The sequence below is a fragment of the Bufo gargarizans genome, chromosome 3, assembly GCF_014858855.1.
Source record: "Bufo gargarizans isolate SCDJY-AF-19 chromosome 3, ASM1485885v1, whole genome shotgun sequence".
NCBI lineage: Eukaryota > Metazoa > Chordata > Amphibia > Anura > Bufonidae > Bufo > Bufo gargarizans.
Window position 1 is genome coordinate 311,025,949 of NC_058082.1, and position 15,719 is coordinate 311,041,667.

Below are 15,719 nucleotides of genomic sequence, written 5' to 3' on the forward strand. Positions count from 1 at the left end.
CCGAGGAACCTTCCAAAAAATGACGCCAGAGCCCCAGTGGGGGGGAAGACTGGGAAAATTTGTGGATTGCTGGGAAAATTACTCTTGCAGCCACTGGTTACTAAATACCCTCCGCAAGGGGTACAGTATTCCCTTTGTAAGGAGTCCCCCCCTCTTTTTATTCAGACTCCAGTTCAGAGCTCGGAACATCTCCAGCTTGGCATGGAGCAAGAAATCGGACTTCTAGTTCAGATGAACGTCTTAGTTCCGGTACCGACGGACCAAGTCGGTCTGGGCTGTAATTCCAGGGTATTCTTGGTGAAAAAACCAAACGGGAAAATGCGTCTCATTATAAATATGAAAGCCCTGAACAGGTCCATAAAGTACGAAAAATTCAGGATGGAATCTATAAGAACCACGGTCAAAGTTCTACAGGAAGGGGCGTTTCTGGCATCCATAGATTTGAAAGATGCGTATTTTCACGTACCCATCCATCCAGGGTCTCAACCATTCCTGAGAATAGCGGTATGGGTCCAAGGGCAGCTAAAACATCTCCAGTTCCAAGCTCTACCCTTTGGGATAACGACTGCCCCCAGGCTTTTCACAAAAATTATGCTAGAGGCAATAACCCCTCTGAGAAAGGAAAAAATAATGATAATTCCATACCTGGACGACCTTTTGGTAGTGGGGGACTCCCGAAAAGACCTAGAGACCAATCTATCCAAAACGATAGACAGACTGGAGGAACTGGGTTGGATTTTAAATCGGGAGAAGTCCCACTTAGTCCCCACGCAACAGAGTTTTTCTGGGAATTCTCATAGACTCGGTGAGCCAAAAATGCCTTTTACCAGCAGAAAAAATCTCGAAAATCCAATCCCAAGTAAAACAGTTCAGGCAACAAAGATCCCACACCATAAGACAAACGATGGCCCTGATAGGAACCTTTACAGCCTGTATCCCGGCAGTGAAGTGGGCCCAAATACATTCCCGTCCTCTTCAGACGTTTATGCTAAAAGTATGGAACCGGAAACAAGATTCCCTGGACAGTCTTATAATAATTCCGGATCACGTACGGTCCTCACTAAAATGGTGGGAATTAGATTTAAATTTACAGAGGGGAGTTCCATGGTTAGTGAGAGATCAGGTGATCCTCACCACGGATGCCAGCCTTTGGGGCTGGGGAGCACATCTCCAAACAATGTCAGCCCAACGGGAGTGGTCACAGGCCCAGAAGAGGTACTCATCAAATCATCGGGAACTTCTGGGGGTATGGGAGGCTCTGAGTTATTTCTCAAAGGAGTTAGAAAGGTCCAATGTACAAATAAGATCCGACAACAAGTCGGTGGTAGCATATATAAACCACCAGGGAGGAACAAAAAGCAAACAACTACAAGCCCTAGCCAACAAGATTTTCCTGTGGGCAGAGGAGAATCTCCTCTCCCTGTCAGCGGTCTTTCTAAAAGGGACGCAAAACATACAGGCGGATTTCCTCAGTCGCAGGAAATTAGATCCGGGGGAGTGGAGTTTAAAGGAAGAAATTTTTCAGTCCTTAACACAAAGGTGGGGTCTTCCCCAAATAGACCTTTTTGCAAACAAAATAAATGCAAAATTACCAACCTATTTTTCCCTGGATCCATGGGATCCGAGGAGTGCAGGAACAGACGCGCTTGCTCTTCCTTGGAATTTCCAACTGGCATACTGTTTCCCACCTCTGCCTCTGATTCCAAGGGTTCTCAGGAAAATAAAAGAAGGGGCCGAGGTAATCCTGATTGTTCCCAACTGGCCGAGGAGATCCTGGTTTCCTCTCCTGGCAAAGATGTCCAGGGAGGATCCTTGGATTTTGCCCTGGTCGGAAGACCTCCTCTCTCAAGGGCCAGTTTTCCACCCAAGGACGCAAAGTCTGCACCTCTCTGCTTGGATCCTGAAAGGGCAGTCTTAAAATCTTAGGGTTTATCGGACGGAGTAATTAATACCATGTTAGCCAGCAGAAAAGAGGTTACTAATAAAATTTACCGCAAAATCTGGAAGAGATATGTTTCCTGGTGTTCAGTAAATACCTCTAGCTCCAGGGGTAGTATTCCGTCTATTCTAGATTTCCTTCAAGAAGGTTTTAACAAAGGGCTAAAACCTAGTACCCTTAGAGTTCAAATTTCAGCATTAAGTACCTACTTAGATGAAAAGATAGCTCTTAATCCGTGGATCATTCGCTTCATGAAGGGAACCGTCAGACTCAGACCCCGGAGTAGACCTCTAGTCGCTCCGTGGGATTTAAACTCTGTCCTCTCCGGTCTCACTAAACCCCCCTTTGAGCCCTTAGAGTCAGCAAATATCAGATATCTGACCCTTAAAACAGTGTTCCTAGTGGCCATTACTTCTGCGCGTAGGGTTAACGAGATACAGGCCTTCTCGGTTAAAAAGCCCTTCATGACGATCAGGGACGACAGAATAATTCTGAGTTTCGACAATTCCTTTCTGCCTAAGGTTGTCTCGGAGTTCCACAGAATGGAGGAGGTGATTCTCCCTTCGTTCTGTGAAAATCCCAGATCTAAAAAAGAAGAGTTTTTTCACACTTTGGATATCAGAAGATGTGTTCTGAAGTATGTATCAGAAACTAAAGACTGGAGAAAATCTAATGACCTATTTGTCCAATTCCTAGGGGGTAGGAAGGGATTAAAAGCGTCCAAACCTTCTATTACACGGTGGTTAAAATCGGCCATCTCAGAGGCCTACATAGCAATAGGAGAACGACCCCCGGTAAATATCAAGGCCCATTCAACAAGGGCAGTATCGACTTCATGGGCGGAAGAAGCATCTGCTTCCTTGGAGCAGATCTGTAGGGCAGCAACCTGGTCGAATCCGCATACCTTTGTAAAACACTATAGGATAGATACTGATTCTAAAAGAGACCTATCCTACGGTAGGAAAGTTTTACAAGCTGTTGTCCCTCCCTAATTTCCAAAATGGGGTCACATGTGGGGTATTTATACTGCCCTGGCATTTTAGGGGCCCAAATGCATGAGAAGAAGTGTGGAATATAAAAGGTCTAAAAAAATTTACGCATTTGGATTCCGTGAGGGGTACGGCGAGTTCATGTGAGATTTTATTTTTTGACACAAGTTAGTGGAATATGAGACTTTCTAAGAAGAAAAAAAAAAAAAAAAAAAAAAAAAAATTCCGCTAACTTGGACCAAAATAAATGTCTGAATGGAGCCTTACAGGGGGGTGATCAATGACAGGGGGTGATCAGGGAGTGTATATGGGGTGATCACCCACCTGTAAGGCTCCATTCAGACGTCCGTATGTGTTTTACGGATCCACAAAACACATACGGACATCTGAATGGAGCCTTACAGAGGGGTGATCAGGGGGTTCATAAGGGGTTAATAAGTGACAGGGGGGGTGTAGTATATTGGTGGTTGGTGCTACTTATTACTGAGCTGCCTGTGTCCTCTGGTGGTCGATCCAAGCAAAAGGGACCACCAGAGGACCAGGTAGCAGGTATATTAGACGCTGTTATCAAAACAGCGTCTAATATAACTGTTAGGGGTTATAAAAAAAAAAAAAAAAAAATTGAATCTACAGCCTGCCAGCGAACGATCGCCGCTGGCAGGCTGTAGATCCAGTCTCTTACCGGCCGATCCTGTGCGCACGTTCACAGGAAATCTCGTCTCTCGAGATGACGCACGGATGCGTCCAGGAGGAATGAATCGACCGCCTCCAGGACGCATCCGTGCGTTATGCAGTCCTGGAGCGGTTAAATATAGCGCCAGGTCCTTGGTTTAGAACCAGATAGGTCCATGACTCGGCAATCCATTAGTCAGAAACACTAGCACACAGTAATACAGGGTGGGCCATGTATATGGATACACCTTAAAGGGGTTGTCCGGGTTCAGAGCTGAACCCGGACATACCCTTATTTTCACCCCGGCAGCCCCCCTGAGCCTAGCATCGGAGCATCTCATGCTCCGATGCGCTCCAGTACCCTGCGCTAGATCGCGCAGGGCACAGGCTCTTTTGTTTTTAATAACACACTGCCGGGCGGTAACTTCCGCCCAGCAGTGTGTTCGGTGACGTCACCGGCTCTGAGGGGCGGGCTTTAGCTCTGCCCTAGCCGTTTTACTGGCTAGGGCAGAGCCAAATCCCGCCCATCAGTGCCGGTGACGTCACCGGGGTTCCTGTCAGCCCCATGGAGAGCCCGGTACGTCACCGGACCTCTGAAAAATGCCTTTGCCCCGCGCGATTTAGCGCAGGGCAAAGGAGAGCATCGGAGCATGAACTGCTCCGATGCTCATGTCAGGGGGGGCTGCCTGGGTGAAAATGGAGGGCTGTCCAGGTTCAGCTCTGAACCTGGACAACCCCTTTAATAAAATTGGAATGGTTGGTGATATTAACTTCCTGTTTGTGGCACATTAGTATATGTGAGGGGGGAAACTTTTCAAGATGGGTGGTGACCATGGCAGCCATTTTGAAGTCAATGCAACCCTCTTCTCCCACTCTTTACACACTGATAGCAACACCGCATATGCTGTGAAGATACGAGATGTGCAGCACCTGAAACTACGGATACTGGAAGCCTGTGCTAGCATTTCTCCTGCGGTGTTGCTATCGGTGTGTGAAGAGTGGGAGAAGAGGGTTGCATTGACAATCTAACACAATGGGCAGCACATTGAACACATTTTATAAGTGGTCAGAAAATAACTCATGAAAGAATAAAGTTACATTCAAACCAAGCACACCATTGTTTTTCTTGTGAAATTCCCAATAAGTTTGATGTGTCACATGACCCTCTTCCTATTGAAAAAACAAAAGTTGGATTCAAAATGGCTGACTTCAAAATGGCCGCCATGGTCACCACCCATCTTGAAAAGTCCCCCCCCCCCCTCACATATACTAATGTGCCACAAACAGGAAGTTAATATCACCAACCATTTTTATTATTAAGGTGTATCCATATACATGGCCCACTGTCATGCCCTGCTCTATGTGCGAAGGTTGGCCAGAATAGCAGCACGTGTTTAGTGTTTGTTTTGGAGTTGTGCTGGATCCACCTCCCATCAGATGAACTGGGTGGGGTGATTAGTTTAAATGGCTCTCAATTCCAGTGCTCTGAGCGGGTTAAAGAAATCAGTCTGGCCTTGGAAGCAAGGAAGGAAGGTTGTCTGTTCTAGCTCAGATAAGACAAGTGTGGTTTCAGCTTTTGTTGTTTGCTGTCTAAGTTGTGTTTGTGTCATCTCTCCCATCAAGGTTCTGTGCAAGAAGCTGCTCCTATTTCCCCTTTTCACCATCTCAGGGAATCTAGGGTGTTTTAGCCCAGGCACGGGGACACATCATTCCTACCACCAAGGTCTGAATGTGGGCTGAGCAGTGCAGGGAGATAGGTCAGGGATTAGCTAGGAGGCGACCCTTCCCCTGCTTCTCGCCTAGAGCCTGGTTGTTGGTTTATCTGTGCGAGTGCTTGTCCGCCGTGACACCCACCCTGTAGAGCAAGTGAGCAATCAGCCCACTGACAATCTCCCACAGCACACACCCGCTGCAGGGAGAAAGAAGATTGCATTCTGTTGCTAAGGATGCTGTTGCATCACAAGGGGGAATCACGCTGCTGAGCCCAGAAAGGTAAGCTTCTTACAACCCACATGAATGTTTCCTCAAGACACAGGCATCATCAAAACCAAAACTTTATTTGTTAATAAGTTGTAACAGAAATAAAACTGAAAATGTCTTACTTACAGTCACTGGTTACAAAGAATATGATGAACACAAAACATGAATCATTATCATATGCAATTACATCATATATTCTGTAGAATTACCCTTAAAGGGGTTCTCCAAGAGCAAACCCTAGCATCGCCAGTGACGCTACGGAGGCTCGTTCCCATCCCCGCCTGGATGTTTTCATCTGTGTGCAGGGAGAAGCAGCAGCGGCGTTGCGGGGACCAGGGTAAGTATATTCCATGTGGGGTGCCCAGAACATTTTATACTCTTGGAGAACCCCTTTAATCCTCAGGTCTGACACACCCAGCAATGTGAAAATCTTCAAGTGATAGGTTAAAGAAGTTCTTTGGGATGTTACAAACCGCTTGTGTAGTAGCCCCAACACTTCCTTCCTTAAAATACACTTGGCTAATATCTGAGAGTGGGGTATGCACTGTTTATTTAGGCTCTGTTCACACTGCGATCATGGTTTCTATACATACAGATTGACCTACGGACAGCAAGGGCAGGATCACAGAAATTATAGAAACATGCATAAATGGACATTACTTTAGTCCTATGTCTTTTAAAAGGACTATGAGGGTTGTGTGGTTTATTAAACGGTCACATAGTCCCATAGTGTTAATTAAAAACAAAAACACATAAAATGCTTTTAAAAAAAACCACTTAAAATAAAAAACCTCAACTATATACAGCACAATTAATCTATTTTCCACAACTTGCTATATTCAAGTTACAAAGTATACATATGGTTAGAAAACTGTTAAAACTGAATGGGACAAATCTGTATACTGTCACTATTTTCTTGTAAGAGAAAAAAAAAAAAAAAAAAAAAAAAAAAAAAGTAAAAGTATAATAAAAAGATGTCAGTAAAAATAAACTTCAGTTTAACTGGAGATTTTTTTTCTCGCTATCAAATCACTGTACAAGAATCAGTAAAGGACACTTTTCAGGTAAAATTGTAACAAAAGCATAAAACAGTCTCAGAAATCCCTGAAGATATAAGTAAAGGAACAATAACATTTAGACAGCCAGATAGCATGGCAAAGTGCAAACCAGCAACCTGTCACATATACAGATCGGTTAATATCAGCCATTGTACAGTGTATGTAATGCTTGACCAATGTGGACGTTGCGGTCATTACTGTTCATAACTCCAAGTCAGCAGACACCATATGCATTTTACGTTGCACTGCATACAAAGCAAAATGAACAGGATTCTTACAACGGCTACCGAAAAACAGCTGGGAAGTAGCTTCACATGCATCCAAAAGAAACTGTCTTGACACTGAGCTTATTGTAATAGATGCTTGGCATGAGACAATTCCAGTCTATAGCTGAGCGCAGATTTTTCATCTTTGATCCCAGGCAGATGAGCTTATGCATGTCTCCACTGGGGAACAAAACTACACCGTGCTCTACATGCATTGCTTTCTAAGGTGGAATGTAGAAGACACTTTCTTTCTGGTTTGTAACACAGGGCACCACGCAATGGAGCAAGGGGTCTGCTGACGGGCCACTTTACCTAAACAATCATTGGGCACCGCTATACATTGTGCGCAATGGCATCATGGCAAAAATGCACAACTAAGATTATACATCTTTCAACACCCGGGCACCATGCAAATCCATAGTCAGGGCTAGAAAAATAGCTTGTAAAATATATCTCGCACACACACTAATATACAGGTTTTATGTGTATATATAGCATTTTTTTTTTCTGGTTCCCCAACAGCATTTTGGATGGACTATTTTGTGGTTTGCATGTGCACACATTAGTTGAGCTGTGATGGACCATCATCACATGCCCTTGTGTAAGAGGAGCCTGTCCTCTTATACGGGGTTGTCCAGGATTAGAAGGCATGGCCTGGTTTTATTTCAGAGACAGTGCTGGTCACTGGTATGGTAGTTTTTCCTCATGAACAACAACCAAAAAAAAATTTTTTTTTTTTAATCCTGAAAACCCCTTTAAGTACATTTTACATGAAGTATCCAATGGGATACTTTAAGATATTTTAACTTTAAGTGTTAAGTCAGAAGTCTATGCCCTACATAAAATGGTCAGATACTTCTACAGTACTGTATCGGACAACTTCTGCTATATTAGATTTTGTACAATTTTGCACATCTCTAGTAGATTTTTTAGTATTCTATTTAAGGCCAAATCAAGATATAATTTTTTTACAACATAGGGGCATAACATGATATAGGAAACTTTACAAATTTTGTACAGTTAGTAATCTATAACTCAATAATTAAACTTTGGAAAACCTTTGGTGCATTGCTGTAGATTACATAGACATTAAATATGCTGTTATGTAAAAAATAATAATGAAAAAAAATATATAAATCAGTTAGTGTTAGCTCAAAGCATTAAAGGGAACCTGTCAGGCATATTCTAGAGCAGGAGGAGCAGACTGATGTATAGTTCGATGGGAAAAGATTCAATATAATTAGAGAGATAGATAGATAGATATACACACACACACACACACACACCTGTCTGTTCTTTACGCGCAACCAAATGAGTGGGCCGATCTTCACCAAGGTACATCAGGTGTCTGGGAAGGTTTTAGACCAGGTCTCAGCTCTCTAGCACATACCGTTCCTGAGATATTCCCAAACGATAACCTGCATTAGCCAATACAAGTCTGCAAGTCTTTGGCCCCTTTGACACGGGCGAGATTTCCGTGCGGGTGCAATGCGTGACATGAACGCATTGCACCTGCACTGAATCTTGACCCATTCATTTCAATGGGGCTGTGTACATTAGCAATGCTTTTCACGCATCAGTTTTGCGTTGCGTGAAAATCACAGCATATTCTATATTCTGCGTTTTTCATGCAACGCAGGCCCCATAGAAGTGAATGGGGCTGTGTGAAAAATCACATTGCATCTGCAAGCAAGTGTGGATGAAATGCGATTTTTACGGATGGTTGCTTAGGAGATGATGTTAATAAATAGGGATGAGCCCCTGGACCCCATTAAAGTCCATTGACTTTATTATTTTCCATTATAACATGGTTATAATGGAAAATAATAGCATTCTTTAATACAGAAGTAAAATGTCCATTAAGAGTTAAAAAATAAAAAAAATTACTTACCTCATCCACTTGATCGCACAGCCATTATCGATTTTCTTCTTCTTGCAGGATATGCGGGTTCGGGTCTGAGTACCAACATTCAGTTTTTTTTTTTGTTTTTTTTTTATCACGCACACGCAAAACGCATTAAAACACTTAGCACTTGCACGGAAAAAAACTGAACAACGCAATCAGACAAAACTGACTAAAATTGCATGCACACTCGCGCGAGTTTCCCGCAACGCATCCGGACCTCTTTCACGACGCCCGTGTGAAAGGGGCCTCTCTCTTCAAATCCCAACTGCCATACACACAGTTTTACTCCAGGTTTCCATAACAACCCAGCCATTTTTCTTCATTCTGTAGGTCAGCTTTAGGCTAGGGCTACAGGACGACATTAAGTTGCACGACACATAGGGCACAACTATGTTGCTACATGCATCCATCTTGGATGGATTTTTTACGACTGTCGTGTCAAAGTCGCAGCACAACACCATAGCCTATCATTATAAAAAGTTGTTGAGACAATGTTGCGTGACATGTCGTTGTGTAGCCCTGGCATTAAAGGGGCAGTTCGCCGTGGCGGTCACTGTTAAATGGGCGGTCACTGTCAAGGTAGTAAACTCACTGTTAAAGGGGCAGGCTGCTGTGAAGGTCAAAGTTAAGGGGATGGAGTGCTGTGGAGGTCCCATTTTAAAGTTGCAGGGCACTGGGAGAGGGGGGGGGGGTGTCAGTGTTAAGGGTAGGGAACTGTGGAGTTTACTGTTAAAGGGGCGGGTGCTGTAGAGGTCACCATTATGGGGGATACTGTCGATATCTTTTAGCAACACACACAAGCATTAAATTAAATAGATGAAATATACCTATACCCTTTTTATGCATAGGAGTCATATGGGTGGCCTTATCAGCGATTAACAGCTAATTTTGCGTGACAACACATACAGGGCAGGCTGTCAATCACCGAGTAGGACTGTCACATGACCCCTGTGCATTAAACACAAAAAAAACAAACAAAAAAAAAAAAAAACACAACAGGATTAAATATATAAATTTTACTGCATCTTTTCCCATAGAACTATACATCAACCTGCTCAGCTACTACTGCTCTATAACATGCTGTCTGCAGACTGTACTGCATTTTCATGGCGACAGGTTCGCATTAACTAGACTGGAGGTTTAGTACCTACTGCTAGATATGGCCAAAGACTTGCATATTATTTGGATGATGCAACCAATAATGAGTGTTCGTGCCAATAGTCTGCTCATCTACAGTAGAAATCTATTGCATCAGACCTGCGTAAAAACATTCTCTGCTGATCCTCGTTGGTTGGTAGCGTATAGATTAATCTGCTTAGGAAAATTACAATTATTCAGTTATTTTGATTTGTCATAGAGGGAAAATAATTTCAAGCATAAAACATCTCTACACACGTGTTCTTTATGGACAAGCACTGATATATATTTAACCCATGGCAATGGGAGATTATATAAAATACAAAAAATTGTTGAAGGCCTGGTCAAAAGGCTCCCCCCCAACGGATCCAAGACAAACCACCAGTTTTTGCCCCGAGTTGAGGTGGACCACTCTTGAGAGATCAGTCTTGATTGAAATAAATGAGATTTATGGAAAGAGCCAAATTGTCTTATTCGGTAGATTCTGTAACCCCCACTGATACCAATATACACACCTCCCCTGAATCCAGGATAACAAACCATTCTGGTGAGGAGATTTGTCAGCATGATAACACATTACATGTGCTGTGTAGCTGCATCTAAAGCTTTATGTATTGGATCCTCTACTTTCCATTTCTCCATACAGGCAGTAGGCAGTCACCCAGATGGAGTGTCAATTATCTTGGCATTTTGGTGTCATCAGCTCCATCAATAAGGGTACATATGGAGGCTCTACTATCAAAGACTGCATCTTCTACACTTTCTAAATTAAATCTCCTTTTGTTTTTTTTGATCAGGGATATGAATTTTTGGTCAAAACCCAAGGTATCCATCAAACGTTCATGAAAATGGTCTAACAGCTCAATCAAATGAAAGTCTGGCCAACTATAGCCAAGTAGCTGGCGTTTTGGTTCTGTAGATGCAGGATTAAAACTGGGAATATACCAAGAATACTTTCCACTACTCCTCATCCAACCCCATATGCAGTGGCGTTACCACAAACTAGCTGCTAGAGTGTGGATTTCAGTGGGACAAGTGGCTACTTGTTCATGACAGTTCCGCTGTAAAGTCCCATTAAAAGAACACATTTTCATGTGGCTGCACCTGGTAATGCAGCTCAGCAACATTTAAAAAGGTTGTCCTATAACAACTTCTCCCCTATCCACAGAATAGGGGATAAGTGACTAATCGGGAGGGGGGGGGGGGGGGGGGCCCAACTGCTGGAGCCTCTACCAATCACTAGAATGGGGCAGTGTGTTTCCCGTCTGAAAGCAGCACCACACATGCAAGTGTGTCCACTCCTCCATTCAACTATATGGGACTGCCTGAGATAGCCAAGTACAAGCACTTGTCTATATACGCTGTTACTTAAACTTGATAGGCGGGGGGGGGGGGGGGGGTGGACGGGTGGACACACTTGCATGTGTGGTGCCGTTTTAAATCAGGGAAACACAAGCACCTATTCTAGTGATTGGCAGGGGACCCAGCAGTCAGATCCCCAGGATCCTGTGGATAGGGGATAAGTTGTAGTTATGGGATAACCCCTTTAAGGGAGAATATTTTGAGACCTGTTGCCACATCAGGTCATGGGTATACAAGATCTTCATTATGGTGGCCTTAATTATTGCAAACCTAAAATATTATATCTTTATAAACTGTACAATATGAAACAATATATACTCTTACTTAAAGGGATAAATATATTTCTAGTTGCACAAAATCCAATATCTGAGGTTTAGATATTACTATGTCATGATGGCACATTGTTACTAATAAAAGGATGTAAAAGATGAGAACTAGTATGGCACAGAAACTCATCTGTATAGACGGTTAGTGACTGAGGGCTAGAGGATTGCACAGAAATATATAGAGTAACCCTAACTAGGTCACTTTGAATCAAGAGCCTTTGAAAGTATTAAAGGGGTATTTCCATCTGACCATTAATGGCGAATCCACAAGTGACAAATGCTTGACAGGTGCGGGTTCCATCTCGACCACCCACTCCTATCTACGCCTCGCACCGCTTTGAATGGAGAGGTAACCGCACATGCGTGGCTCTCTGCATTCGCTTCTAAGGGAATTCCTAAAATAGCCAATTAGGCGTTGTGAACATGCCATAATTATCCAAAGGAGACAACCCTTTTAAGGGGGCTGCATTAGTTCCGTACTATAGTTGGCAACCAGTTTTAATTTTTGCAACCTAATAACTCAGATCACAACAAATACATTTTGCACTAAATGGGAAATAAATGAAAAAGTAGATTTATACCGCTTACTTCGGGCATTGTTTTGCACCGTTATTAAATTTCAGAAAACAAAATTATATTTTTTTTTTTTTTTTTTTGAGGGGGGCAGGAATATTTTTTCCCATGAGACTCTACTAAAAAAAACTTGTGGATTAAGGCCCCGTTTGGTTAGAAAGCACAGTTCACTTGGTGAGCCTTTTGGCTACATCTGCATATGCAATTTCTATCTCTCGGTCACATGGACAAGTGTTGATGAATTCGTCTCTGCTGTATGCGCTGCTCAGATATCTCCAGATCCCAGTCATTAATTTAGGGATATCGAAGTCTCTGTATTTTTTGGTCACCACCTGTACAAACAGTGAAACAAATAGAATAGGTTATCTGGAAAGTGAACCAAACTCTCTTCTCACTCCAATGCGATTCCTTTTACACACCTTTACTATATGAAGCTTTGGCAAGAGGTTGCAATCCGCTAAAGTCATGTCATCGCCATCTAAGAATTTCCGGTTAGAAACTGCAACATCTTCAATACTATTCTCATCGATTTCATCAGGTAAGGGCGAGTTCAGGTACTCATCAAGCTTCTGCAGAGTTTTCAGCAACCCTCTTTCTAGAGCTGCAAAGCAAAATCAGAAAAATCAGAAACGCAAATACAAATTTCCACTTGACAGCTCGTAGATGTCACCTTTGAAGGTTTTGCCAATTTTATTTGATTAGAACAAAAACAAAAAAGAAAAAGAAAAAAAAAAAAAGCCGTAATATCTCACCTGTTTGGAAACTTGCCGGGTCTCCTCTTACTTGTCCCTCTCGACACAAAATATGTGACCATCCTGCCAGTCACTGTCAGAGGCGGAGACCTGCCTCAGCTACTGATTCAGTGGTCACAATTCCTGCATTGAGACAGACCAGGGAGCAGAGACCGGCCAGAGACCAGGTAAGCATCAAAACAGGATCAGCAGGGTATTAGTGAGGCAGTTTTCATTTTTTAAGCCATTCTGACCCTTTCAAAAACAATTCCACCAGCCAGACAACACCTTTAATAACAAACAGTCACTTGCTAATATTAAAGGGAATCTGCCCAAAACACCCCCCCAAATTAGAGTAAGTGGTGTATATTGTACAAGGTGGCTAGTCCAATTATGTAATTTCTATCTTCATACTCGCTTGCATTCTGACACACATCAGCAGTCTATTATGGGCAGAAGCACTGGAGTCCTCTCAATGCATTTCACTCCTGGTTTGTAGGAGCACAGCGTCAGAACGCAAGGGAGTAGGAAGATAAAACTTACACTGGACTTGGCAACATTTATACTATACACCAATTACTCTAGTTTGGGGGGGGGGGGGGGAATGAGTCTGAGCTGACTCGCTTTAAGAATTATTGTAATATAAATAAGTCGTCTCAATTTTCCAGTAGTAAAACAGCTTTTTGAATAAGAATGTGGGGGTCCAACACTACTAGAACCAAACTGAATGAAAGCTATTCAACGATAACATCGATCCCATACATTTAACCCCTCTAATGCGGTGATCAAATGTGTGGAGGAAAAAAATTAAAAACACACACACACACTAGCAAGGATTGGGGGAGCCAGAGTGTGGGTAGAAGCCTCTGTATTCCTGAGTGATACAAGGCTGCCGCACACTACTTCCTATGGAGAACCTGCCTGTGGCAGGGGGTCGTTTATGAGCATAAATACACCACTATTGTGGCATATACCTGGAACTGATTCTATTGCATGCCATGGTGCAGCAGAATCTGCAACTTTTTTCCCGCTCACGTCAGGTCTAAAAAAAATAAAAAAAAAAGTGGCTGTGGGGAGGGGGACAGGCCAGCAGGCCTCTCATATGCCTAATTTTCTATGCCTGCTTTAGGCAAAGGTCTAAATGTAAGAGTAAAATGTTATTTTATTAACTGATTATTTACAATCCCCACTATACTCCAATGTTTATTTCTTTAATTGATTCTTGAAATGTTACTAGATTTTCCCCTTTACTTAGGTTTTGATCCATGATTTTTTTTTTTTAACTACACTTTATGATACCAAATGTATTATGATTCTTTTTGCTTAGTCATTTACTTTCTGACGCTAAAATCCAAATAAATGACTTTTGAAACTAAATGCAAGATTAACTAGGAAGCAGTGTTACATTTATAACGGGCGCTGTATGCGCCAAAGTTATGGAGAGGCAGGCACCTCTACATAACTGTGGCAGATCCACCGCCAGCTATAGGGCTTATTAAGAAATGTTGGTCTTAATAAAAGGTGCCCCATAGTGTATTTCTCTTAGACTCCAATGCTAAGGCATGGGATCTATGAGAAAAGCTAACTAATGACAAGCAATCAAATTGCTTTTCTCATCGATCCCATGCCTTAGCATTGGAGTCTAAGAGAAATACACTATGGGGCACATTTATTAAGACCAGCATTTTAGATGCCAGTCTTAAACAATCCAATGAACAACTAGGGTTTGTTTGGGTATGGAATTTGATACCCAATCAATACTTTTGTCCCAGTATCGATACGATACCAGAATTTGCCTTTTAAATCGATACTAGGCTGTGCTACTGCACAGCCTAGTATCAGAGAACATGGATCGCGCTTCCCTCAGCAGCCAGGTAAAAAAGGAAGCAGTCTCTCCATGAGACACCTATGATAACTAACGTTTAATACATTACTAATCGAGCCGGCAGCAGAAACACATTCCCGGCACCTGAGGGGTTAACAGCCGCTGATCGCAGCTCCCTGTCAGAGGTAGGGTGACGGCAATGTGTTTCTGCCGCCGGCTGTATTTGTATTAAACATTAACCATCATTGGTGGTGCAGTGCTCCCTCCCCTACTCCCCAGTATTAAAATCATTGGTGCCAGTGGCCACAGAGTCCCCTCACCTTCTCTCATTGGCGGCAGTGGCAGCCTCTGATCGGAGCCTCAGCAGTGTAATCACGGGGCTCCGATCGGTTACCATGGCAGTCAGGACACTACTGAAGTCCTGGCTGCCATATTCAGCTCCCTGCTGCGGTGTGTACTATGCACAGGACAGCCTATGCTGTGAATGCCTTCAAAGACAAAAATATTTTTTTGTCACCTTGTCCCCCCCAAAATAGGATAGGACTGTTCAATTATAGGGTGGATGTTCCATAAAATGCAGGATACCCAGCTTTTTTTGGAGTTGTTTTTTTTTGTGTGGTATCGAATTGTATCGAGTATCGCAATAAGGAGATTTTTTGTGAAACTCTCCTGCAAAATCTCTCTCGTCTTTTCCATTGGGGTACACAGACCATGGGTATAGCTTAAAGCAGGCATGTCCAAACTGCGGCCCTCCAGCTGTTCCAAAACTACAACTCCTAGCATGCCTGGATAGCTTACAGCTATTAGAGCATGCTGGGAGTTGTAGTTTTCCAACAGCTGGAGGGCCGCAGTTTGGACATGCCTGGCTTAGAGGCATTACTAGGAGGGACTCTATGCAAATACAAAAGAGAGCTCCTCCTCCTCGGGCTATAACCCCATGCTCCACCAGGAGGAA

General features: G+C 43.1%; 1 protein-coding gene across 3 annotated transcripts in view; it reads right to left on the minus strand.

The window, feature by feature from the left end:
• Positions 1-9,513: 9,513 nt before the first annotated feature.
• CLIC4 (chloride intracellular channel 4) overlaps positions 9,514-15,719 on the minus strand; it is a 101,656-nt gene continuing 95,450 nt past the window's right edge. For all 3 annotated transcript variants that reach the window (XM_044286886.1, XM_044286885.1, XM_044286887.1), the window contains exons 5-6: positions 12,628-12,809; positions 9,514-12,540 (exon numbers count right to left, since the gene is read on the minus strand). In XM_044286886.1, the coding sequence (XP_044142821.1) occupies positions 12,376-12,540; positions 12,628-12,809 (347 nt within the window). In that variant the 3' untranslated portion in view covers positions 9,514-12,375. The remainder of the gene's footprint in view (positions 12,541-12,627; positions 12,810-15,719) is intronic.